Consider the following 27,026-nt stretch of genomic DNA (forward strand, 5'->3'; position numbering starts at 1 on the left):
ATGAAATTTTTAGCTGTGAATGCCACCCGATTGGAAATTTTATAACGAATTCAATGAGGTATGGCATTCCAACATCTGACAATTATTTCCCAGGGTTTTGATCAAAAAACCGAAATAAAAGTGGGTTTTTCCGGATCTTCGGATTTTGGCATTTTTGATAAGGGGTTACATCATCCATTTTTGCCAAAAATCGACCAAAATGAATTTTTTAGCTGTGAATGCCATCCGATTGGAAATTTTATAACGAATTCAATGAGGTATGGCATTCCAACATCTGACAATTATTTCCCAGGGTTTTGCTCAAAAAACCGAAATAAAAGTGGGTTTTTCCAGATCTTCGGATTTTGGCATTTTTGATAAGGGGTTACATCATCCATTTTTGCCAAAAATCGACCAAAATGAAATTTTTTAGCTGTGAATGCCATCTGATTAGAAATTTTATAACGAATTCAGTGATGTATGGCATTCCAACATCTGACAATTATTTCCCAGGGTTTTGCTCAAAAAACCGAAATAAAAGTGGGTTTTTCCAGATCTTCGGATTTTGGCATTTTTGATAAGGGGTTACATCATCCATTTTTGCCAAAAATCGACCAAAATGAAATTTTTTAGCTGTGAATGCCATCCGATTGGAAATTTTATAACGAACTCAGTGATGTATGGCATTCCAACATCTGACAATTATTTCCCAGGGTTTTGATCAAAAAACCGAAATAAAAGTGGGTTTTTCCGGATCTTCGGATTTTGGCATTTTTGATAAGGGGTTACATCATCCATTTTTGCCAAAAATCGACCAAAATGAAATTTTTTAGCTGTGAATGCCACCCGATTGGAAATTTTATAACGAATTCAATGAGGTATGGCATTCCAACATCTGACAATTATTTCCCAGGGTTTTGATCAAAAAACCGAAATAAAAGTGGGTTTTTCCGGATCTTCGGATTTTGGCATTTTTGATAAGGGGTTACATCATCCATTTTTGCCAAAAATCGACCAAAATGAAATTTTTAGCTGTGAATGCCATCCGATTGGAAATTTTATAACGAATTCAATGAGGTATGGCATTCCAACATCTGACAATTATTTCCCAGGGTTTTGCTCAAAAAACCGAAATAAAAGTGGGTTTTTCCAGATCTTCGGATTTTGGCATTTTTGATAAGGGGTTACATCATCCATTTTTGCCAAAAATCGACCAAAATGAAATTTTTTAGCTGTGAATGCCATCTGATTAGAAATTTTATAACGAATTCAGTGATGTATGGCATTCCAACATCTGACAATTATTTCCCAGGGTTTTGCTCAAAAAACCGAAATAAAAGTGGGTTTTTCCAGATCTTCGGATTTTGGCATTTTTGATAAGGGGTTACATCATCCATTTTTGCCAAAAATCGACCAAAATGAAATTTTTTAGCTGTGAATGCCATCCGATTGGAAATTTTATAACGAACTCAGTGATGTATGGCATTCCAACATCTGACAATTATTTCCCAGGGTTTTGATCAAAAAACCGAAATAAAAGTGGGTTTTTCCGGATCTTCGGATTTTGGCATTTTTGATAAGGGGTTACATCATCCATTTTTGCCAAAAATCGACCAAAATGAAATTTTTAGCTGTGAATGCCACTCGATTGGAAATTTTATAACGAATTCAACGAGGTATGGCATTCCAACATCTGACAATTATTTCCCAGGGTTTTGATCAAAAAACCGAAATAAAAGTGGGTTTTTCCGGATCTTCGGATTTTGGCATTTTTGATAAGGGGTTACATCATCCATTTTTGCCAAAAATCGACCAAAATGAAATTTTTTAGCTGTGAATGCCATCCGATTGGAAATTTTATAACGAATTCAATGAGGTATGGCATTCCAACATCTGACAATTATTTCCCAGGGTTTTGCTCAAAAAACCGAAATAAAAGTGGGTTTTTCCAGATCTTCGGATTTTGGCATTTTTGATAAGGGGTTACATCATCCATTTTTGCCAAAAATCGACCAAAATGAAATTTTTTAGCTGTGAATGCCATCCGATTGGAAATTTTATAACGAACTCAGTGATGTATGGCATTCCAACATCTGACAATTATTTCCCAGGGTTTTGATCAAAAAACCGAAATAAAAGTGGGTTTTTCCGGATCTTCGGATTTTGGCATTTTTGATAAGGGTTTGCATCATTAATATCTGCCAAAAATCGACTGATTCGTGAATTTTTTAGCTGTAAATGCCACCCGATTGGAAATTTTATAACGAATTCAATGAGGTATGGCATTCCAACATCTGACAATTATTTCCCAGGGTTTTGCTCAAAAAACCGAAATAAAAGTGGGTTTTTCCAGATCTTCGGATTATGGCATTTTTGATAAGGGGTTACATCATCCATTTTTGCCAAAAATCGACCAAAATGAAATTTTTTAGCTGTGAATGCCACCCGATTGGAAATTTTATAACGAATTCAATGAGGTATGGCATTCCAACATCTGACAATTATTTCCCAGGGTTTTGATCAAAAAACCGAAATAAAAGTGGGTTTTTCCGGATCTTCGGATTTTGGCATTTTTGATAAGGGGTTACATCATCCATTTTTGCCAAAAATCTACCAAAATGAAATTTTTTAGCTGTGAATGCCATCCGATTGGAAATTTTATAACGAATTCAATGAGGTATGGCATTCCAACATCTGACAATTATTTCCCAGGGTTTTGATCAAAAAACCGAAATAAAAGTGTGTTTTTCCAGATCTTCGGATTTTGGCATTTTTGATAAGGGGTTGCATCATTAATATCTGCCAAAAATCGACTGATTCGTGAATTTTTTAGCTGTAAATGCCACCCGATTGGAAATTTTATAACGAATTCACTGAGGTATGGCATTCCAACATCTGACAATTATTTCCCAGGGTTTTGCTCAAAAAACCGAAATAAAAGTGGGTTTTTTCCGGATCTTCGGATTTTGGCATTTTTGATAAGGGGTTACATCATCCATTTTTGCCAAAAATCGACCAAAATGAAATTTTTTAGCTGTGAATGCCATCCGATTGGAAATTTTATAACGAATTATAAGGGGTTGCATCATTAATATCTGCCAAAAATCGACTGATTCGTGAATTTTTTAGCTGTAAATGCCACCCGATTGGAAATTTTATAACGAATTCAATGAGGTATGGCATTCCAACATCTGACAATTATTTCCCAGGGTTTTGCTCAAAATACCGAAATAAAAGTGGGTTTTTCCGGATCTTCGGATTTTGGCATTTTTGATAAGGGGTTACATCATCCATTGGAAATAAAAGTGGGTTTTCCAGGATCTTCGGATTTTGGCACTTTTGATAAGGGGTTACATCAATAATATTTGCCAAAAATCGACTGAAATTTTATAACGAATTCAATGAGGTATGACATTCCAACATGTGACCATTATTTCAAACATCAGTAAGAAATTAAGCTGGTTTCTCTGGATAAGATTATTATTATAAGGTAAAATATTTTATCTAAAAACTACATACTAAGTAAAGTAACATACATTGTTTTAAATAAAAAATAAACTTATATCATAGTAGAATTTCGGTTTTCATTGGGATTGTGTTTTGGGTCGTTCAGGGGGAAGAATAATTTGTGTGTATTTTAACTATCATTATAACAGTAAATTTTGTGTTTCATTGACCAATGCGCAGAGCTTTGTAACTATACAAAATATAAATTGTTCATATTTGGCCGTCGTTGGCTTACTATTTTTTAGTAAAATTGTCTTCGAAATAGTTACTTTTGGGAGCACAATAACAAATTTAAGTATATAGATTTATGAACAATAAACAAACACTTAATTTTTGCATTCAACTTTAATTCAATACGAAGACTTCCAAAACTTTAGATTACTTTGGTTCCTGATCTGCATCAGTTGTGGGAGTGGTTTCGTTAGCATTTTCTAGGTCACTGATTGCGTTATCACTGATTATTGACTTTTGATTGATAACAGGAGGGCGTTTTTCTTTTGGCCTCAGGAAAAGGTCAAGCCCACTGAATGGGGCCTCAATGAGCAAGTAGGTCAAATAGGAAAACAGCAGTGTGAAGCCAAAGGTTGCCCAAAAGTTAACCATCTGAAAGAATGTAATTGTAAAGGTCAACCTCTTGCATTTCGTAATTAGGCTTTAACCCACCGTTCTGTAATCCGAGAAGTAGGAAACTGTCCTGACACTTCGGGAGTTAATCTCCTGGAAGAACTCGTGCCAAATGTAGACGGCGTAGGAAAGTCTGGAGAGTGGTTGCCACAGGGGTGATGATAGCAAACTGTTGGCCAGTCCTCCGTATCCCTGCATGCAGGCGAAGACCACCCAGCACAAGGCCATGGGCCATCCCAATCGGGTGAGAGTGTAGTAGAAGGAGTTCTCCAAGGTGGTCAGTGCGGGAGCACCCTTCTGGGCCGCCGGGTAGAGTGCGAAGATCGAGGTGAAGATTAGGGCCAGGCTGAGGATCCATCCTCCCCATACTGCCACCCAGTTCAGCTGGAACTTCTTGCCCCTGCTCAGGTGCAGGAAGTAGCCGAAGAGGAAGCCAATCAGCCACGGCTGAGCATGAGTATGGGTGGCGAAGTAAATGGACTTCATGGCATCGGAGGATATGTCCCTGGACAAAAAGAGCTGTGAAGAAGTTCCGCAGTACAAGTTCTTGTCATCAACGCTTACTTGAACGTCATCGAGTAGTCGTTGACCATCATGGTGGCAAAGAGGCAGCCGGAAAGCAGGACTATGAGGACGAATATCCCAGCGGCAGCCTTCTTGCCCCAATTGTAGAGAGCGATCAGCAGGAGCGGGGAGATGAGGAACAGCTGCATGTCCACCGACAAATACCAAGTATGGCCGAGGCACTGAAACGCCATAGACTTCTATAAGATTTGGTCAAGTTTGATAGGAGCACAAACTCACGATTTTGCTGGTATAGTTATTCACGAACAGCAATGTCCAGTACCAACTGTCTTCACACGTCGCCTTTCCACCGAAACCACCCACAAAAAGTGGTCCGCCTGATATGACTGGCATGAGGGTCATGTAGATAACGATGGCCATTCCCAAAAGGGGCACTATGCGGATCAAGCGATGTAGGTACATCAAAGGCACATTTAGTTTCCCTTTAGTTCTGTTTAGACCATAAAATTACATTTATTAATGTTTTCTGACCTTTTATAGTCTAATGGTCTTACCTATCCATTAATCGCAGCGTAATCAAGGCCACCAACAAGCCGCCGAGCATGAAAAACGAGTCCACTGAGTAAAAGCCATTCATGATTAAACTGGCAAAGGGCGTCCTCTCCCACTTGAAAATTAAAAGTAATATATTAAATTGTTCGTAATAGTCCAAGCCATTCGCTTACCGATACAACACTGAACATATTAATATTAGTCGACACGATATCCATTATGTATTGATGGCAGAAGAGCACCCACATGAGGGACAGGCACCGAATTCCATGTAGGCAGTGGATTGCATTGGGATTCGATGCGTTTTCCACAACGCGAAAGAGCGTGCGGGAGTTGACCCTGGCCGAAAAGACCTTTACGATTGCAGGAATCCTATCTATAGGTTAATAATTATAGTGAGTTCTAAAACACAGATAAGTTACGTGAATAATCACCTTGATCCGTGATTAGAAAATAGTCCCACAGCGTAAACAAAGCCACCAGGGAACCCAACACCGATAAGATAGTTCTGCAATCAGTAGGTGTTAGCCATAAAATAATTAAACAATTAAAATGTCGTCACACTTACACCATAAAAATGGTGAGTCCATCCCAGGGTTCACTTTCGCTGGTCTGGCAACTGGAATCGCTGACTGTTATGCCGGTGCTGGGGATCCCCGATTTGGGTGACAACTTCGCCAGTTGACCCACATAGCTCTTCATCTGGGCCGCCGAACAAGATGCCGGTATGCAAGTGCCACTTTTGCCCACCAAATTCACCGAACGGAAACAGTATTTGCCTTGGATGGTTCTGTTCTGGCTGACTTCTGTTCTGATTTTGATGCACTCGTCGAAGTTTCCGAGGTCGTAAAAATTCCCGGTCAGCATACCAGAGGGTGTGGAGCCCCAAGAGTCCATCACTGACGTAATACACAGATAACATGGCCATTAAAATGTTAGTCCCTTTTGGCCCAAAGTTCACTTACTTTTCAAGGCCCAGAGTTGACCTTTCTGAAGTCCCGCCGTTAATGCAGCCATATCTTCAATGCACCGATCATCATCACTTGGCAATTCAGAGTCGATTGCTCCAAAATCCTGAAAGCCTTTGGCAAACTCAAATTCCAGGGACCTGAGTTTCTCTAAGTGATTTAAGTCCGGCAGGACATCTTCCTCATTTGATTGGGAAACACTGATGTGGAAAAGCCCACAGAGAATAACTACGCCGACTGCGTTGACCATTGTGACTCAAATCGTATTGAAGGTCTCCCATCGAACGGAACCCTTTATATGCGAATTAGCTGGCGATAAGCACCGTCAACGAACACAAAATTAGTCAATTTAATTGAACATTCACGACAAGGCAATCATTCAAATTCTCAGTAACTATTTTTTTATCAAGTTCTATTGTACTTACGAACAGAAGTTAACTGGAAACTTAATAAACCCCAAAGATAAGAGGTATCGTCTGCAAAATGTTTAAATACTAATTCAACACTTAATTGGGAAGTTATTAGCTCACCAGAGTTTATCAACTTTTGCCTGAATTAATTTTAATTATATTATCTTTCATCTTTAGCTTAATTTATCATTTGTTTTCCCTGCTTATCGATTTATTTAAACAGACCAATTTATCAAGCACAGACAGCTTTGTACTAATGATCAGTTTTCAGCTCTTAAGCCTCTTATTGTGCAAATTATAATTCTTAGAAGCTGCTCTACATATTTTACCATACTTCTCAAATTGAAATCCCTTTAAAGAGCTACCAATATTAACTGAGAAATGTTCCCTATGCTGCGTCCTATTTTTATTGCTTTTGGGGAGACTTTATTTAGCCAATTTAATAGCCATATGAGAGTGTGTTTAATTCCACAGTTCCCGGCTAAACGGCCATTAATATTAATTGAAGTTAGACAAGCGCCAAGTGTCTTGACACTTCAAAACCACAAAAACAAATGCCGAGTCGTAATGAGGAACACAATAACACCGCCACACGCGAATGGAAACAAACCCAGAGACAACATAGCAATAGCAATAACAATAATAATGGCAAGACCCTATAAGACATATGGATGGGAATGGGATTTGGGTGGTGAGAAGCGGGGAAAATTGCCATGGTAAATAAATAAAACGATTTCAGACGCTCAGAGACGCATATGTAAACACGAATCCTCAAGGTGCAAAGCACGGCAGCTTAACGGCGTTGGGTTTTCCTGGGAAAGCGGCTGGGAAAATGGATGGGGGCTTCGGCGTGACGAAGGGTCCTGGCTAATCGTAAATTGCCCGGCATAGTACTAATCCACACACACACATATTAGGGGCATAAAAATTGGCACTCAATAAGCATGAGGGCACTTTGGGGCCACTCACACGCATTTTCCCTCGAATTTTCCACCTCTCTGCACGTACGTATGTTTATGCGTGGGCGTTTTGTCGCCAAGAGGCTCGAATTTTCCTCGGCGACGCTGACGCCATAGTCTAAAGGTTATAGTCTCCAAGTTCACCGCCCCCAATACATCTGGCTATGCATTTTAAATGCCTAAATGGGATACAAATAATAATCATAAAAGAGGCATTGAATGGGTAAACATGTTAACGACAGCCTCTGATGTTGTCATTGACTTAAATTAAGCAAATAGTAGGTTACTCAATAATTTTAGCTGTTGACGACTAGTTGGATAGCAAACTAATATGGCTAATAATAACTTAATTGCATAGAATCATCCAATAATAATTAACTGTGAAGTAAAGTATTGAGGTATTAAGTATTAGGGGGATATGGTAGAAATGAACAAGAATTTCTTTTTTTTACCAAAAACTAACCAAAACATATCAAAGAACATAAGATCTAAGAGAAGTTTAAGTCTTTCTTGCAATCCTTTAAATCAAATCACATTTTACAAACAGAGACATATTACTAATCACGAATGAAAAAGCACTAATCAATAATTGACATTCTCAGTTAAATGTGAGCATTGATTTATGTTGATGGATGTGGCTTAGGCTAAACCACATTCATATAATATAAGTCGGCTCTTACTACATATACTCAAGAATATACTTTAATGTTCCCCAAAATATTTTACTATACCCAGTTTATGGTTCAGCAACTCAGAAGCCAAATCACCACCTGCTGATTTATATTAACTGGGAATTATACAAGCGTGCCAGGACCCCCTACACTTCACATCCTGCAGCACCGCTCCCTACTTCGTGTATCACCCACCCCGCACTTAACCCCGGATGTGGGTCTATTTTAAGCATTTGCAACTTTATGGCCAGCGGTCAAGTGGCACGCCATTCACCATTCACCATTCACCACCCCCCCGGAGGCTGACTTTAAGCTCCTTTCGGGAGCAATCACAGTTGGCGGTTGGCCAAATGCCACAAGAGCCACCATGGGCCACCCTCGCTCCGTTGGCTACCAATCCTAGAGTGTAATCCTAGAGCTCACCCACGTTTCCAGGATGCGAAGGGGAGTGATTTTAGCAGCTAATTGCCGAGGGAGCAGGACAAACTTCAAAAATCCGACACCCTGCCAGCACGAGCATCATTATTAGGCGAGAAAAGAAGGAACGAAGGAGGGGGGAGGAGCACCTGGAATTTGGGTGACATCAAGCATACGCCTCGTGTGGCAGTGAAGGAATTTAATTAACTTGAAACAAGAGTTGGCAGGCAAAAGCCGCCATCTGAGAAACCGGCAATTAGCCAGGTATTGATTTGAGTTTCCTTGCCAGCCGAATATTCAAATTAAGTGCAAGCGAAAGTGGCAGTCGAATGTATCGTGGTCCAACCGCAGGGAATGTCATTATCCGCACTTGAAAATTGACACTCGAATCGATTGGAGATAGAATAAACCGAGTTCCGAAGGCGTAAAATAAACGAAACAGCCCACTCGTATTTGAATACGTTAAAAAGAGGAGACCCGCATCAAGCCAATTGCCTTGAGCTGGGCCACTCAACCCGGCCAAAGTCACGAGTCCTTTTCCCGGCTGAGCAAATAGTAAAAAGGACATTCGCCCGAATTGTCACATTCGTACGCTTAACTGAATGGGACAGCCGCAAAGATTAAACTGCCCCCGATTTATGCATTTGTCAATAGACAAAACAAAGACGGCGCAGGAATTTCTATAAAGATGCCAAAAGCCACCAACAATCCTTTCTAAACCTTCCTTTGTTTCAAATGCGTCGAAGGTCAGAAGGACTGAATAACACTTCAGAATATATTATTTCTAAAATGTTTCTTTGTCAATTTAAATAAAGTTTAGGTTAAGCTATTAAATTTCCATTTATAAATCTTTCGTGTCTCTTTAAATAAGGCGTGAAGTTTGAGACATTTAAAATTTCTTTTAATCTTTTTGATGAATCTCCTGCCAAAAGTCAAATTCCGATTATTTATTTTATAACTCACAAAGTCGTTGAACCATCTTTGTTGTTTATTCAAAATTCTTGTATTTCCAGCTGAAAACATTGCAAAAGTGACCAAATCTGGCACTTGTCTAATTAATTTCCTTGTTTCTGACTTTTGCCAAATCGATGGTCAGACTTGGCAACGTTTTTTTCCGGCCCAAAAACTGGCGTCCAAATGGCGAACTTTGAATCCTGATAAAATAAATCTCTTTTTTCGTTTCGTTGACTTTATTTGTTTGCTGTTGCGTGGGATGGCGTTTGTTTGATGATCGAGGGAGCTGCGAGGTTGAACCCTTTTCAATCAAATTAGCTTTAGTCGGCGAAGCAGTTCCATCATAGTGAGCAGATGATGAAAACTCCATGGGATTGCGAAACAGACTGGGCATGCTAAGGAATTAAGAGTGATGAAAACAGTTGAATTGAAAACAATTCGTTAGTGCTTAAGTAATTCTGTTTGTCAATGCCTTTGTTTTGCAATACAATTCTTTAATATTAAAAAACATAATGAAGTTTTTAGTCTTTAGTTCTTAAAGCCTTATACTTTAAGACAAGCTAGAAAAAGACTGCTCACTGTGACGTGCAAGTCGAAAGGCAAATATGGGACATATGACTGACCAAGTACACTTTAACCTCCCTTTTTTTGAGGACTGCGAATGTCAAAGTAGCAGCGAAGTGGAACAGCAACAATTGCCCTCATCTCAGCTGCTTCACCCCAGAATTGGCAGCTGTCCCGACATTGTTGCCAAAATGTAAAAGACAAACAGTGAGAATGGCGCTGACAAGTTTGGCCAAATCATGGGTTGCTCATTTATCAGCGGGCAACAGTGGGTTAAGGGAGGATAGGCATTCCCACCCTTCAGCTGCATTGCTCTGAAAACTCTGAAAAGTTCGCAGGAACTCTGACAAACTTGTAGGCAAACAGTCAAGACGCAATTGAACAAAGTTGAGCGAAAGGAGTTTTTGTTTTCGCTTCCGTTTCCGGTCGGTTGCATGCAAAATAATGACAAATCGCCGGCTGAATTGTGTCTTAAGTACGTGTCTGTGGCCTGCCCTCAGGATCCTCACTATTCTTTCCAGCTTACAAACATTTTGCGAACTCTCGAGTTATGACATTTGAAGGGGTCACATGTGTTCCGCACGCATCACGTATTATCGGCATGTTAACGAGGCATTGTAATATGCAGAGTCCGTTTACAATAGATTTATAGTTTGTGGTTTGTGCTCTTGAATAATAAAAAAGGAATCAAACAAATAGGTGCTTTGATTTCCAACTACTACATGGGCTTAAAGCCAACAGAAAACGAGGAGTAGCTCTACGGCATACTTAAAAAAAATCACTTACACATTTTCTGGCATTTTACACACAAATAAAGAGAATGGTTGGGGAAATAAACCACAAGAAAATCCGATGCGTGTAGCTGCTGCACTAAAATATCATTTTTCCACTCGACTGCACCGCTGCGGTTTTCATATTTCTTTCTGCTTGGGAAAATGCCACAGTTCAAGTTGGCTCTAAAAGTAGTAAATAAAACAAGAGGGGGTAGCAGAGAGTTGCCAAAAAAAAAGGAGTGAACTTTTGTGAACACAGCAAGGTCAAAGACTCACATTAATAATTCAGTCAAACGCAAAACAGAACAAATACCTTTGAAATGAAAATAAGAGCATCGGATAACTGACATAATAATGTCAGAAAAAAAGGTATTCCCTTACATTATGCGCCATGGGAAAGAACTGCGTGAAAATTGTGTTGTCAGTGGCAGCTGCCGGCGTCTGCGAATAGATTAAAAAATATCAAAAGCAGCAGACAGAGCCAACTGACGGCACTTGGCATATTGCTTACTTATCGGCTACAGGTGGACAGGTGGACAACTGGAATTCCGAAAGATGCCAATCCGTGTGCTAGAATCCCGTCCGCAGGCGATTACATACTCGCTTAACTAGCTGCACAGTTGTCCCTGTCACATCGCAGCACATCACATCATTTGCATATCTGCTGCAGTCGCCGTGTTACACTTATATCACGCATCCGCAGCGTTGGCCCATGCAATCGATGCCCTGCAGGGGCTTTTGCCCATGCCCCTCGATTCCCATTCCTCGTCACATGCCAATCTTTGCTTGGTCCTCCCACTCCTACTCCTTGGATGCGAATAGGAAAGCTTTATGTGGAGCGGGGGACATCTATCGTCAATCAAAGGATTCTATACTGCCCTCGCTCCTCGGCCGCCGGGCTGTTTGGCTTTGTAATTTATTTGCCAGGCTCGAGATTTGACTTAAAGTGGGTTAAACCTCACGATTTGGACCATGACATATGATAAGGGAAATCGACCTAATTTGTTCGTCCCTACTTGGCCCAAATTAGATTTGAAGTCTTCTCTGTTGGACAAGTAAAGATGCCGGAAAATACAGAAATTAATTTTGGAAATTGAGACTTTGTTATAAATTTGTATGTAATTGTAATTTTTAAAATTTTGTGATTTTTATTTTAAAGTTCTATTCTCAATAAATAAACTATACAAGCTAGTCTCTCAATTTTAGAGCTAAATGACATATTTTTTTTGTAACAGCTTCAAGGGTATATTAACTTCGACTGCGAATGCCAATCGATGGGAAATCAATAACGAATTAAACAATGTATCAGCTTTGATAAAAAAGGAAATTCGAGTTGCTTTTTCCGGATTTTGGTCTTTAATAACATTTTCTAAGGGTTTTTTGTTCTAACTTAGACAAAAGAATGACTTTTGGTGCAGCTGAGGACCTAAAATATTAATTCCAGAATGATTAAAAAAAAAAAATGTACTGGTTTTGGCATTTTTTATAAGGGGTAAGTTTATTAATTTTTTCAAAATATGTACTCAAATGAAATTTGCTAGCTGTGTATGCCACTCGATCGCAAATTTTGTAGCGAATTCAACGAGGTATGACATTCCAACATCTGACCATTATTTCCCAGGGTTTTTATCAAAAAACCGAAATACAAGTGGGTTTTTCAGGATCCCCGGATTTTGGCATTTTTGATAAGGGGTAACATCATTATTATTTGCCAAAAATCGACTGATTTGAAATTTTTTAGCTGTGAATGCCATCCTATTGGAAATTTTATAACGAATTCAGTGAGGTATGGCATTCCAACATCTGACCATTTTTTCCCAGGGTTTTCATCAAAAAACGGAAATAAAAGTGGGTTTTTCCGGATCTCCGGATTTTGACATTTTTGATAAGGGGTTACATCATTAATATTTGCCAAAAATCGACTGATTTGAAATTTGTTAGCTGAGAATGCCATCCGATTGGAAATTTTATAACGAATTCAGTGATGTATGACATTCCAACATCTGACAATTATTTCCCATGGTTTTGATCAAAAAACCGAAATAAAAGTGGGTTTTTCAGGATCTCCGGATTTTGTCATTATTGATAAGGGGTTACATCATCCATTTTTGCCAAAAATCGACCAAAATGAAATTTTTTAGCTGTGAATGCCATCTGATTGTAAATTTTATAACGAATTCAGTGAGGTATGGCATTCCAACATCTGACCATTATTTCCCAGGGTTTTCATCAAAAAACCGAAATAAAAATTAATTTTTCCGGATTTGCACGGCAGGATTTTCAGTGTGACTTCGGGGTATAAAAACTTCGGCTTGTCAAAGTCAACTTCCGTTCTCGTTTTTAAAATATTTTCCCGCTTAAATTTTCAATAAAGCTTTTACTTGGCTCAAGTCTTGGCTAACCTAACTGATATTTCAAGCTCTTAGTTTGCCGTGTAAAGCGGCTCTAGATGCCGTAAAGGACATGTAAGCTATATTAATTTACTTTCGAAAGTAAAAATTAGTTGGAACAAAGAAAAAAAATGTTGTAAGCATTTAAACAAGTATAATTAGTAAAAAACTGCGTTATTAATTGATTTTCAGTTACATTGTCTAAGAAGTTAACTTTTTAAATCTTTTATCAGCTTTCACCTAAGGCCAATTATAATAGTATTAATATTATTATATTATTAATAGAAACATAATTATTTTATTCTTTATTGTATATTTACTTCTTTTTTAAAGCGACGAGAAATGTTTGCTTATTTAAATTGGGGTATAAAAAATGTATTTTCTACAACTGTATGGGCTTCTATCTTTTCCTCTAAAACAACATTAGGTCCAGTTTTTCACTAAAATAGTATCAATGTCTCTAATTTAAACATTTTTTTTGTTAGTTTCTAGTTGAGTTAAATGAACCACTGATTCGCTGGCTGAAGCACAGCTCCGTTGCTCATTTCTTGGCCAAATGCGGACGACAACAGCTGCAGACTCTCTTCCGGAGCGGCTCTCCGCACTTGTCTTGGCCAAAACGTGTTTCAGCCACTTCTCTTGGCCACTTCGCAGCCAGTCTTCAGTTCGATTCGAAGCGCGTCTCAGTTCGGTTGTTGCTGCCGGTCGCCGATCACCGATCCCCGATCAAAAGTCACCATTTGGCCAAGTGAATGTCTTTCAATTGTAAACCCAAATCAAAACAATATCGTCCAGTGGGTGATATGTAAGTGAGCCGTGGGACAACCCCTCTCTTTCGCGCCGCCTATACCCGTCTCTTTCGCGGCGGAGCAAGTGCGTCCGGAGATTTGCTGACAAGCGGGTTTCGATTTGAATTTCGGTCTTCGGTTATCGCTTTTTCGGGATTTTCGTTGGTTTTTACGTATGCAAAGCATGTAGTTTGGCATTACCGTTGTCACGACGCGTTATAAAAAGTGACCACGCCCCCTCCTCCAACCTCCGCCCCCCACAAAACCAATCGTTGATTACCCACGGAAAATTTCACTTTGCATCGAAAGCTCGTTTTTGCATACACAACAATTAACGGAGGTCCCACTGTGCCCACCGGACTTGGACTCGATTTCCTAAGCCGCACAATATGGACTTCCATTTAGCGATATAACATATATGTATATAGCATTGAGATTCTCGAGCGTGGAATTAACATAAAGTTTTACCCCCTGGCTGGCCTCCAATTAGAAACCGCCATAAATGCATAAGAATTGTGCAGTGAAGTCCATTCAAAGACTTAATTAAGAATTATTAATTATTTAATTGGCATTACGCAAGCCAAGGTCGTTGGCTGATAAAATGCGATAGTTTCCAGAAGTTTTACCTCTCACCTGCCCAAGACAAACGGAAAACAAACTAATCAAAGACAAAATCGCATAAATAATTGCAAGAAAAAACCGAATACAAACAAAAAAGCAAACCTCCAGCCAAGATATATTATATGCTTTCGTGTTTATATAGCAAAGACTGATTCAAGGTGAATGTTGCCATTATTTTTTTGACAGAGTGCTCGAGCAACAAGTGAAAATTTATTGGGAGTTTTTTGCTCGCGTGCTGAACGAGTTAAACAAAAAGAAACGTTGCCGAAAATCAACTCGAAATTAATACCATTAAAGAGTACATAAATTAAAAAACCAATTTAGAGTGTTCGAAAAATAAATAATCAGTGACTAATTTGGACAGGAAGAAATAAATCACAAGATCTAGTCTTTCTAGAGGGGGAATCCCCAAAGATTGTTTTGAATTTTATTTTAAAGAATCGTTGTTGCAAATACCAATTAAAAGCTGCTTATAAATTCAACAATTCTCAGAAAATATTGAGCAAGAACACATGCCATTTAATTTAACAACAAAATGGAATTAGTGGATAATTCGAAAAAGAAAAGTATAGGCTTTCAAAAAAGGGGATTTTTGGGGAATTAATTTGTTCGTATTTTTTTTAATTACACATATTTGCCCTGTCTTAAGATGAAGAACTTAAAAGAAACTTCAGAACAGTCCAATGTCATTAACCATTTAGAGAACTTAGCCTACTCACACAGAATTCTAGTTATCCATCATACGCAACGTTGGCGTTTCAGCCTTGAACTCTTCCATTAGGCCGAATCAAGTGGAGAAGACAGCTAAGGGAAAGAAAATACATTATTATTAATTATATTTTAACGGTATCTCCAAAACAACGCAAAATGTTTTGAATGCCTTTCAGAAGAAACCCGTCTGACCCGTCCTCCCAAAAACAATTTCTCGCTCTTGACTAAATCCGCCAGCAAAGCCATCAATAAAACGTATACAACACAGCAACAAAATGCAAATACTGGACAACAAATAATTTAACGATAATTTACAAAACGCCCGAGGCAGAAACAAAAGAAACAACAAGTTAAATAAGAAAAGAGTCAAATTGCAAATTACACAGCCAAAAACACTTTGGATAAGGCTTTCCGAGGAGTAACGAAAATGTCTCAGTCGACGTCGCCATCGACGTCGAAGTCGCTGCTTCTCGGCCGCAGCTTCTTTTTCTTCGTCACCATCTGCGGCTGCTTTGCACAAGGTGAGTGAGTTTTACATATGATTTTTATTTGATGATGTCTTATGGGCCAGAAGACAAAAAACTAAATTTAAGTCAGATTCGCCGATGTTTGTCGGGGCACAGTATTTCGGTCTTGCCAAGAAAACCCCAAAAAGTCTGTCTGATTCACTGCATGCTAATTTATCTCGACGGTGGCGGCGTCTTTAAGCCGTGAGATCGGTGTCTTTTACAAGCCGGAACTCTCCGAAGGTCTGAATCAGAAGAACGACGACAGTAAATGCGTGTTCAAAATTAAAATCTCAAAATTAAAGACAACTGCTGCTAAATTGTCACGAAAAAAGAAACGGATGCCTAGTATTAAAGCCCGAAGAAAAACAAAAACACGTCTAAAACTTCCGGAGAGTTAGCAGATGTCAGCCGTGATAAAACAAACAATTTTCAGTTCGAAAAAGTGTCTGACAAATAACTACTTGATCAACTGGCAGGCACAAATTTGGTTGCACCTGCAGTTGATTTTTATGCCCTGGGGGTTTTTCAGTATTTGACTGGCAAATGTCGACGGTTTTGGCCTTTTTTGGCCACCTTTTAATGGCTGCACAGAAAGAAAAAAATATAAAAGATAGAGGATGGGGTATTTGAGAAAGATGTTTGAACAAATTTTAATCATATGTCTTTATAAAACACGTTATGTTTCGTATTATTAATTATTACAATCCCAGTTCTTAAATTTGATACGTATTTGGGTTTCCTAAAGACTTACAAAAATATTACAAGTAACAATTTCACCTCTGAATAACCAGTTTAAGAGAGTGTGCTTCTGCATTGTCATGACTTCATTTCTTCCCTCAAGAGTGTTAAAATGTCAGTAAATTAATGTCAATAAAACTTTGGCCGCCTCGAAGGCCTGTTTAAATATGGGGTTAACTGTTCGAAAGTTAAAGGGACTTGATTGTTAAAGAATTCTTGGCACAGATTTGGCCTTGCCTTTAGTGACTTTGTGGTAAAATCAGTGTCATTGAACTTGCAGCAGTGTCACGTCAACTTGGCATAATATTTACACAATTATCACGAATCTCCATCGCTGAATTAATCAGTAACAAAGCCGAACAAAAAAGTAACAAAAGGCTGGAAAAAACAAACAAACAAATTAAAACTAAATCTGTTGCATAAGACATCAATACCCAGCCTTTCTTCTGGCCAATGGATGCGCAATCCGAGACGGAATCTTTTTCGGGGCCTTATAAAAACCAGCAAAAACCGAGAGACAAAAGCAGCGTTAATAAAATTAACTTGCTAATGAAGCGATGATCACACCGCATCGTTTCTATGGGCCACCTATATGTATATATGTATGTACATATCTTGACTTAAATCATTTCATAGCAGAAATCAAGAAATACAGCTTATGGAAATCGGCTAGCAGCATTTTTGTATGCAGAAACATTTTTGTCGCGCGTGTTTCGGCCAAAAACAACCAGCAGCAGAATGGGAAAACAAGTTTCCAGTTTCTTGGCGTTCCACTATGCAAATTAAACACTAAATACTGAAGATATACACATGTCTGCCTGTCGCTTGTGTATTTTGTAATATAGCGATGAAAACGAAAGTGAAGCCGCCGGATGACTTTGAACGAAAGCCCCAGAAAGAAAGACCAAGACCCTTCCAGCTGCCCTTGTTGTCGCCGGTTTCACTTTTATTCCGCCATGTACCGAGTTGTTAACTCTATCGAATTAAAATAAATTCGCCGCCGCTGCCGTTGTGCCGAAAGAAAGTGAAAGAAATGTACGAGTTTGTACATGTGCACATGGCAAAGTTGCGGCACAAGTTTTGCGCTCGAAATCATAACAGTAATGGCAACAGGTTGGCTGACTTTTACAGTGCCACTTCTATAGCTCGAACTTGCCCAGTCGAATTTCTGTGAATGAAAGAAAATTGACTTTACGTATAAGCACGTACCCGATTTTAAAACTACTCAGTGACCTTTGAACATTCGAATTGTTATTGATGTCCCACTTCTATAACTCCATAGGTTTTCTTCAAAAGAAATAATAATAATAATACATTTTTTTTTTTGACTCACAAATTTATATTTGTAATTCTCAAAGTTTAGTTTTACAGACAAAAGTTTCTACTGAATCTATTCCTTTAACGGAAGTGTGACTGTATTTCAAATCAGATTTTGAGACCTGTCCGAAATTGCGCACTTTTTCGAATTGTCACAGAGCCGTTACTTTTTCCGACTGGCCGAACGTGACGCATTTCTTCGGCTTTAATTCAATGAATAAATCTCTTGGCCAGATGCAGACTCTGTGGAAATAATTGCTAGTTTACATACTCATGTAAATTGGCATTTTCTGTGCGCCGTAATGATGGGAAACATGCCAATGACATTGTTGTCCAACTCGACTCGAACTTTATGGCAGTGGAAAGCGAATTTACATAGACAATGTGCGATTTTTGTGGCCTGAAAAGAAAAGCGCAGATTTTGCCAATGGCCAATTAAAACACATTCGCATTTCCACAGCGATCAACATTGTTTCCGCTCAGGTTAACTGCACTCGACTTCAAAACGAGTTTTTATTCGGCGTCTAGTAAACCAAAACAAAAAACAGGTGCAACGGCCGCCTGGCCAGCGGCTTTTTATATAATGGTCAGCTTTAAAAAGGAGCAATTTCTCAAATAGTTAGTAGGCATTGGTAACATACTTTGGCTGGTCCATTGCTTTTTGGTTTTGAGACAATTTTGCTGAAATCAAGTTCCTCGAAAAACTACGATCGTATGCGTATTCCCTTAAGAGGGCGTATAGATTTCGTTGATTTCTATTAATAAGCATAAAAACTGTGCCTTAAACTTAATCTGAAATCTAGTTTAAGTCAGGTAATTCCCCTATTAAAGATGGGGCTTTGGGTCAAATGGCACGTGGCAACTCATAAGGATGGGGATATATTTCAATCGTAAGGACGATAACAAATCGAAATTCGTAATAAAAATACCGAAAAAAATGTCGAAATCTCAAAGTACATTTTCATTATTTCCTCAACTGATTTTCAACGGAGCTTGCCCATCTCTTTTTTCAGTTTAGCACTAGATTAGTTGATACTTATATTTGGCTGCGCTTACTCGAAAATCATGTCCATTGGCGATCGTTCCATGAATTCCACGAATAGGCGCACTGTCAATAAAAAATACCAGCCCTGCCATCCCTAACGGCAATTCGATTAAGTTGGCAGCTCCGCCGAAGCTTTATTCTTTGTGGCATGTTATTTCCCTCTTTTGCGTCGTCCTTCAATCAAGCAACATGTCTGGCGGAGGTCACAAAACCACTCAACGCCACAAGGCCGCTACGCCTCCCAAAGAGTACGTGGTGGAGAAAATCGTAGGCAAGCGCTACGTCTCAGGGCGTCCCCAGCTGCTGATAAAATGGGTTGACTTTCCGGACGAGGAAAACACCTGGGAGCCGATGGAAAACCTAGGCAACTGCGTTTCCCTTGTCACGGACTTCGAGGCGGAGCTCTTCAGGCGGCTGAATGTGCAGCGCCAGCGGGAAATCTCTGCGGAACTCGAAAAGGACTTGGAGCCCAGTCCCGCTACCAGCGGGTTGCAGGCAACGCCCAAATTGAAACAGGCCAAGAAGGAATCATACCCGAACAATAAAGGAAAGCCAGAAATTGGCAAACAGGCTGATCCGATAGCAACTATTAAGAATCTACCCAAAACTTATGAAGAGATGCCTAGCTGTAGCCGTGCTAGCGATGGTTCTAGGGAAATCTGTAATCGTCAACCACCTGACTCGCCAACTTGGACGGTAAAGATTCCTATTGACCAACTCTTTTCAAACGATTTGGACTTAAGCGAATCCAGTGACGATGACACACCATTAGCAACAGCCCTTTTCTTCAAAGGGGCAGCTGGATCACCAAAACAAGAAACTCCAAAGGCAAGCAATCCACGCAAACTGGTGCCTGTGGTCCAAGAACTCACGCGACGTCGAGAAACCGATCTAGCCCAGAATTCAAACAAGAAATTCGATTCTGATATGTCCTCTTGTTCGTCGACAATATCAATCTGTTCGGTGACGTCCTTAGAATCACTGTCGAGTGTCTTGTCTTTGTCCGAAGACGAGGAAAATAAATCTCTGGCCGCACTCAAGGATGAGGCTATCAAGTTGGAGACCGTGGCAAAATTTGGCGGTCTAGTAGGTGGCAACGAGGCTCTTCCGCCGGAGAACACTAAGCCTAATATTTCCATTGAGTCCGACGAATGCCTCGGCCAACCGAATCGGAAGCAGAAATTGTCGATTAACATAATCGACGAAAATGAAGATTCCATCGATTCAGAGTTAGAGCGTGTAAGAAAAGTACATTTTATATATGGAAATAAAACCAAAACTACTAGGATAACTCAACCAGAATATTCTTCGTCCGATGATTCTGAGCAAGCTTTTAAAATATTCACTTGCCATTTTAATATTATTTTTTAATAGTCAAAATACTTTAATAATCTGAATTTTAGATTACATCTATTTTTATAGTTTTTTCGTTAAATTCAATGTCGTTTCTTATGCTAGATTAATTTATTTAGAACAATCAAATTTTATCTATAAATGCTAATTTAAGTTCTAGTAATGAAACGGGTGTTCCTTTAGTGAGGGTTGTATTTCCAATAAAAGATTATCTTTTAAAAATCGGGTCCACCACAGATACATGGAAATCTTTCCAAGCAGCAGAGCAACTTGAACTTCCCCGTGCCAGTAATGCAGGCGCCAGGAAAGGAAAAGAAAGACAGCCAGTCGTCGATGCGGCGGATGAGCCAGACGAAGGACAACGAGGATGTGGCCATGCTGCTCTTAGACCAGCAGCAGATAACCGAAATTGAGTTACCCGGCTGCTCCGATGCCAAGAAGGATATCAAGAAAAATACGTCGGAGGATCAGCAGGCATCCAACATGGCCAGCGCCACTTCGTTTTCGGGACGCAAGGGCAGCAAGTCCAGAAAGAAAAGAGAGGCTTGGAGAGTGCCGGAGCGCAAGGCACCGTTTGGATTAAGCCGCGGCTTGGAACTGGAAAAGGTGCACCACAGCTTTCGGGTGCGCGACCATTTCTTCCTGTTTGTCACCTGGAAGGGCTGCTCGATTATGGATGCAGTGCTTATCGAGGAAATCAAGGATTTATATCCAACGCATTTAATCGAATACTTCGAGAGCTTGAAGATCGTCGGCGACGATGTTGTTCCTAACAAACCTAAAGATGTCTAGTACCTGGTGAGTTGTTGCAGCAGTTGATGTTGGCCCTGTACCCGTAACCTTAAACGTAAGTTTCCGCTCCCGACCAGCTTCAGTTTCTTCTTCATAACTTTACAGTTCGACGCTCGCAATATTCGAGCCATGAGCCATGAAAACTTCACGTTGCCTTCGGGTCAAGATAAATGCCATCGAAAAACAAAAACAGAAACGAAAACGAAGCATCATCCGGTCGGCGGATCAACTTGTTCGATTCGTTTCCCTGTACATGCACCTGTATATGCATTTTCCTCTTCTCTTCATCTTGGTAAACCATTGATAAATCCAATGCTAGTCATATGACAAATTGCTTGCCTGTATCTTGGTTGCACTAAGAACATGCTTCTTCGAAGATTTATGACTGTACCTTCATGGATTTACGGCTCTTGGGGAGAAATATAGGGAGATGTCTTTATAGCGTTAACAAGAGTCTATTATTGCCACACGTGTATCCCGAACACAATTATTGCCTTTTTCTCTTTCCGCAATTGTAGATTTCTTGCTCGAGATCAGCCAGCAAAAATTATGAGACTCTAGAGTCTGGGTTTTCGGTTTCCATTTGGCTTATCTGTCGCATCTGTTGACAGCTGCTTCGCTTTGAACTCGGCGGCTTGGCAACATATTCGTCTGGCTAGGCCAAGCCAACTCCCTCGCAAAAGTTGTGGGCGTTTAAGGGGCTCCATGGTTCATTCAACCTAAGCGTTGTTGCGGAATGAAGTCAGCAACCCAAATTGCGATTCTGTACAGATGCAGTCTGCTGCCTTAATGGCGTATCTCGTAGCTTTAACCTTCAATCAGACATAAGTACTTTCTTACTTGTACTCTACTCACGCTGTACCCAACCCAAAGCCACTAAGGTGACACGCACACCTGGAGAGCCGGACGCACCTTTTTGGGGCACACGCTAACGCCACCAACTAGACTCGCCGGCTAATGGACTAATGTGTCCATTTAGTGCTGTCTTGCGCAGTTTCAATGCTAGCTGATTGCACTTTTCAGCCATTTTCACTGTCGGATTTCATCGCAGATCATAATTTAGTTCCATGGATTAATAGTTGGATTCGCATGAACATATAAATGTCGTTTAATGACTAGTTAAATTAGTTGTTAGGTGCTGGTAGTTCTTTTTATTGTGACTCAAATTGCTTACAGCTAATTGAAATTGTTATTATAATTAATTTAAAGTGTTTATTATTGAGGTCAAGATAATGAGATAGATGCTATTACAGTGCCACTAAATTACTTTGAATAGTTTCACTTGCTGAGGCACTTTTTATGCTCTTTGTTGTAAAAATTTGTCATTTAGTTTTGATTTTATTTCATTCACATGATTAAATGTATCTCTATCCCCAAGCCTCCTTGCAATCCATTGGTCTATTATTATTTTCCATTATTGCTGTGCAATTTACTCATTTTTACCTCCCCGATTTCTGGGTTGCCTTCGACTTTGGCGTTCATTGATTTATGTGTGTTTGAATTAGCTGTCCATGGCATTTGCTTTAATTTCTGTAGTTGGAACATGTTTCTCCACCCATTGTGGTCGTGCATATGTGATGGATTTCTAGGAGTGGTTGCTCTGCAGCAAAATGAGAAATGGGAAATGCACGCCACACAACTTAATAATGGAGCGAAAAATATTCCATCATTAATTGGCCTACCAAAAATATTCAAATTGTCTATCAAATGTCAAATCATCGAAAGCAATTTTAATTTCCGTCGCTCAAGACAACCGAAAAGTTTTAAATTTCCTGATTATGCAATTCTTTGCTGTAACCATGTTTCTTTATCAGACAAAATTTGCATTTCATTTCTGCCGCCACAACAACAACAACAATGCTGGTTTTATATGTGATAATTTTCTCGCTCGTTTGACCATTTTTGGCTGGAGATGTAATTACGCCCAAGGCAGCAACCAGTTACCAGTAACAACAGCAACATCAACAGGCAACCTCATTTATGACGCTTTGCATATGGTAAACAACAAATCAGAAAGAAACAAAATGTGTTTTCTATGTTGGTGGTGGTTGGTTGTTGTAATGCAATTTGTTTAACGCTTCGTTTATTACCAAAAACAGCAACGAACGCATTTCTTGGCCTGGCGTGTTGCCTGTGTTGAAGTTGTTTTGTGGTTGACTGGGGCCAGCAGCAACATTTTGGGTCGCGTAGGTTGAGGGGCAGCAAGCAGATACAATAACTTAATATGCACTCATATTCCCCCAATTTTCTCCGCTGCATTTCCACTGCAATTTTCCCCTGCTGCATGTCATGTCCAAGTGTGTTTATTTTCTTTTGCAAAAGAGTGGGTGTGTTTTCCACTATTTGGCTGGCTTATTTATGATTTTGTTTGACAGTTTAATATATCTGGTTGTTTGTTGGCACGAGTCACAATTTGCTGCCGCTGTTTGGCATCTCTTGTGTGTGCTTTGTGCCTCTGGGTTAGGGGTTATTGGAACAGCAATTATATGTAGTAAATGTGGCCCATTGCGGCTGCAACAGCTGGCCGAGATGCGGTTATATTGCCCAACGATGGTTAACCCAATGTGGTGCTATATCGGCTTACAAATGGGTTGGCTCCATTACAAGAGCTGATTGATTGTAGATGGATGTTTATCATGTGGTTCGGGTTATCCATGGTGAAGTGATACAAAAGTTATTATAAGTATTAAGTGGCTGGCTTAAAAATTAAGTAATTCGTTAACAATTTATTACTTTCTACTTTAGATAGCCTTATCCATATCTCTTGAACGGAATGACCTTCAAAACTAGTTCATTTTATTCAAAGTGCATCCCAGTTTCAGCGACCTTGCTTTGTTTCTTTTAAGCTTTTATATGTTTCTCTGTTATGTTCACCACACCCAAAGAACCTGACCCAGCGGGCTCTCTTCTCTTGATGTTAATTTCACGCCCGTTAAAGTAATTAAATTTGCCTTTGTTTATTTTTAATGAGTGCTTTTATTTTTGTTGTTTATAGTGCAACATTATAATTAGTTTATGTAGCAAACTAAAACTGTGGTTTTCTTGTTTATTTTCAGGTTTGTACAATTGACCAGAAGCCGGACTTCTCATCATAAAACATAAACATAATCAAACCCAAGTTCAGGGTCATGGAATATTTCTTGGGATGAACTCAAACGGATTCAGTATTTATTATTTGTTTTTCACATATAACTTCTTCATTTGGACAACCTTATTTTCTATTTTAAGCGCTGAAGCTATAACTCAATCTTAAATGTTTTTTTGTATGATTTTTGTTTTCTATGGTATTAGTTTAACCGTAACCCAATACTCATCATTATGTTTAATAAACATATTTTTCACTTGACATCTGATACTTTGTGCCTGAGATAAAGGAATTTAAAATCGAAGGTCGAACCACTTTTTGTCAGGGATCATTAACCAAATAAAAATTAAAACCAATATCTTGTTCTAACCACACCGAAGTGAACTTCCATTGAATTGGTTAAAGCACTCGGCTTAAATGTCACTGGGTGGTAAGCCAAAATCGAACTTTAGCCAACCAACTGAAGTGGTTGACATTTTTGCTTGACTTTTTGAATTATTTCCAGCATCGCCCCACAAACCTCTGCAATTATCTTGCATTGGTATTTATTTTGTGGCTCTTTCGGGGTGTGTTCTGGGCGAAGGAGAGACTCCATTGATAAAAATGAGTTTTGTATGTTAATTTGGCAAGTTCCACTGCATTCTTTGAATTGCGGTGGAATGGAGGTTGGACTGCGGTTGGAAAGTGGGCGCTTTTATGGTGGGACAAGTTGTGGGTATTCCAAAAGATTGAGTCATTTAATTGTTAGGAACATAAGGGAGAGGAATATTAGTCAATTTAATTAAAATGTTACCTAAGTCCGACAAGAGAACGAAAAACATTTCCTATAATTATCCATCGAGTTTCCTCATCTGGTTTTTGCCCCTCATAAGCTTATTTTGATTGCTCCCATGCTCTTTCTCCTCGGTTTGCTTGTAACACTGCACAATTTCTCATTAATCACCGACTTCCAGAGCTTCAGCTTTGTTTAGTTTCGTTTTGTGGGTTGCTTTTGGCATTTTCGTATGGGCTGGCTACACCTACGATTTCCGCACTTGTACAAAAATGCGTCTACCCTTTTATTTGTGCTGCTTTGCGCATGCAGACAAAGCCAAATGTTTGGGCCGTGAGTCAGAGTAAGGCAAGACTTCAAGCCCCTGTCGATATGATGCCACGCCCCATCGAAGTGCATTGAACGCATTTACTTCTCGCTGGCTCGCTTCGCACTCGATTTTCCGTGCACATTTTCGCTTTTCTTTTTAATTTCTGGCTGGATTTCTGGCTCTGTTTTCCCCGCCTGTTGGCATTCGCTTCGTTTTCGTTCGTTTCACTTTCGCGTCACTAACTTGTTGCAACTGTGCCAGTCGAGTCGAGTCGGTTGGTTGTTTTTAGTTTTATGGCTTCCAAGCTGGCCAAGTCGGCACGAGGTGGTGGTCACTTTGGTGGCGGAGGCGCAGTTTAGGAAAGCCACTCGAGCAGAACTCCCCGCTAATTTGACAATTTGGCAGCCGGTCGCTTCAATCGCAAACAAAAGCTGAAATTATGAATTAATTTCGTTTTTGGCAAAAAGAAAGCGTTGACACTAAACGGAAGTGTTCGCCAAAGGGGCGAAAGTCGCCGCAAATATAGAGATTAGCGCAGGGCAAAGAGCTTAAAATATGTTATGCAACGCAAAGGGGTATCAAACAGTGCGATCAATAACGATATCGCGTTTCCCACATATCACTCAATTAACCCAGTCTAATAACCAATCAAATGCAACTCTGACCCCGCATAATAGCGCCGTGATTCATGCCGCCCAGTGACCCAAAAGTTGACTCAGACACCCGCGTACAAGATATAGTTAGATAGACACTGCCGCTGCACAGCCATGGCCACTTGAATGGGACCACCCGTTGGGCCGGTGGTTTTGGCTGAAGTTTATATGTGGCACATGTTTGGCTAATGGTTTCTGGCCCAGTGACACAACGCCAATGTTTTGAGCCAGCGCAGTACAGCAAAGGCGGAGTCGGGTAACTGAGACCAGGTGTGTGTGTCCATTCTGCATTTTGAACTTTGCGCCCTGCCCAGAAAGCGAAGCCAATGGAGTGTGGATAAATGGGCCTAAATCCTTGACCCATTTGCTCGTTCTCTGAGCCGTCTGGCATTTCCGTTTTGTGTTGCAAAGTGCAAATTTAAACCCCGCTCGCAGTTCGGTTCAATTTACAGTCATTAAACCTTTTTGACTCGCAAAATTATATTACCAAAAATGGCAAGAGAAAGAGAAATACCAATTGGTAGGCGATTTTCAAGGTGTATTGCTGCGGTTTGCCATTACGTTGATTCGGATTTTTGTCATTTTTCTGCTGTTAAATGAGCTTGCGAGGGGGAAGTCAATGGGGTTAAGCTGCCCATTAACCCATTTTGGTTAGGGAAATATCCGCTGAGGGCAGGAAATTCAAAAGGCGATTAACTTTTGTTTACCTATAAGTTATTAATTTTTCGGCCACCCATAAATGATCCTTGTTTATTATGTAAAATTAGAGGCTTCTCAGTTTAAAAGCACAATATAAACTTTGGCAGCATAGACGTTTACGTTAATGTGCCATTCACGGATGTTCGGCAAGGAAAACAAGTTTGTGTCTTAAGTCATTCGTTTCCTTTGTGGTCTTTTGTAACTGGAAATTATGGGCCAGCTACTGCGGCAACAACAACAACAACAGAGGGATGGAAACCTGTAATAAAAATATGCAGTTATCCTTGGGATTACGGTTCATCAGGCAGCCCTATAAATATATATGTTTCTCCAGGGAATG

At 39.7% G+C, this 27,026-nt stretch overlaps 3 protein-coding genes across 9 annotated transcripts in view; 2 read left to right on the forward strand and 1 right to left on the reverse strand.

The window, feature by feature from the left end:
* Window positions 1-3,472: 3,472 nt before the first annotated feature.
* Window positions 3,473-6,405, reverse strand: LOC108042620 (nose resistant to fluoxetine protein 6-like). Its single transcript, XM_017120962.1, has 9 exons — window positions 6,153-6,405; window positions 5,756-6,086; window positions 5,622-5,695; window positions 5,361-5,563; window positions 5,190-5,302; window positions 4,915-5,125; window positions 4,675-4,856; window positions 4,150-4,615; window positions 3,473-4,089 (listed from the first exon to the last, which is right to left on the reverse strand). Exons 1-9 carry the CDS (start codon window positions 6,403-6,405, stop codon window positions 3,865-3,867), a joined length of 2,058 nt encoding a protein of 685 aa, XP_016976451.1. The 3' UTR covers window positions 3,473-3,864.
* A 7,564-nt stretch (window positions 6,406-13,969) lies between these two features.
* Window positions 13,970-27,026, forward strand: part of LOC108042647 (mucin-5AC) — a 35,923-nt gene continuing 22,866 nt past the window's right edge. Inside the window, exons 1-2 of one of the 6 annotated variants that reach the window (XM_017121038.1) lie at window positions 13,970-14,041; window positions 15,590-15,934. In XM_017121038.1, the coding sequence (XP_016976527.1) occupies window positions 15,841-15,934 (94 nt within the window). In that variant the 5' untranslated portion in view covers window positions 13,970-14,041; window positions 15,590-15,840. The other 5 variants (XM_017121036.1, XM_017121041.2, XM_017121040.2 and 2 more) reach the window with 5 other exon arrangements.
* LOC108042648 (chromo domain-containing protein cec-3) lies at window positions 19,084-24,515 on the forward strand. Of its 2 annotated transcripts, none has more exons than XM_017121044.1 (3): window positions 19,084-20,261; window positions 20,637-21,173; window positions 24,224-24,515. In XM_017121044.1, exons 1-2 carry the CDS (start codon window positions 19,212-19,214, stop codon window positions 21,165-21,167), a joined length of 1,581 nt encoding a protein of 526 aa, XP_016976533.1. In that variant the 5' UTR covers window positions 19,084-19,211; the 3' UTR covers window positions 21,168-21,173; window positions 24,224-24,515. The 2 variants fall into 2 exon arrangements, with proteins under 2 accessions (XP_016976533.1, XP_016976532.1); XM_017121043.2 differs by having other exon boundaries at window positions 19,103-20,261; window positions 20,613-21,173.

This window comes from Drosophila rhopaloa, unplaced genomic scaffold (assembly GCF_018152115.1).
Source record: "Drosophila rhopaloa isolate 14029-0021.01 unplaced genomic scaffold, ASM1815211v1 contig_115, whole genome shotgun sequence".
NCBI lineage: Eukaryota > Metazoa > Arthropoda > Insecta > Diptera > Drosophilidae > Drosophila > Drosophila rhopaloa.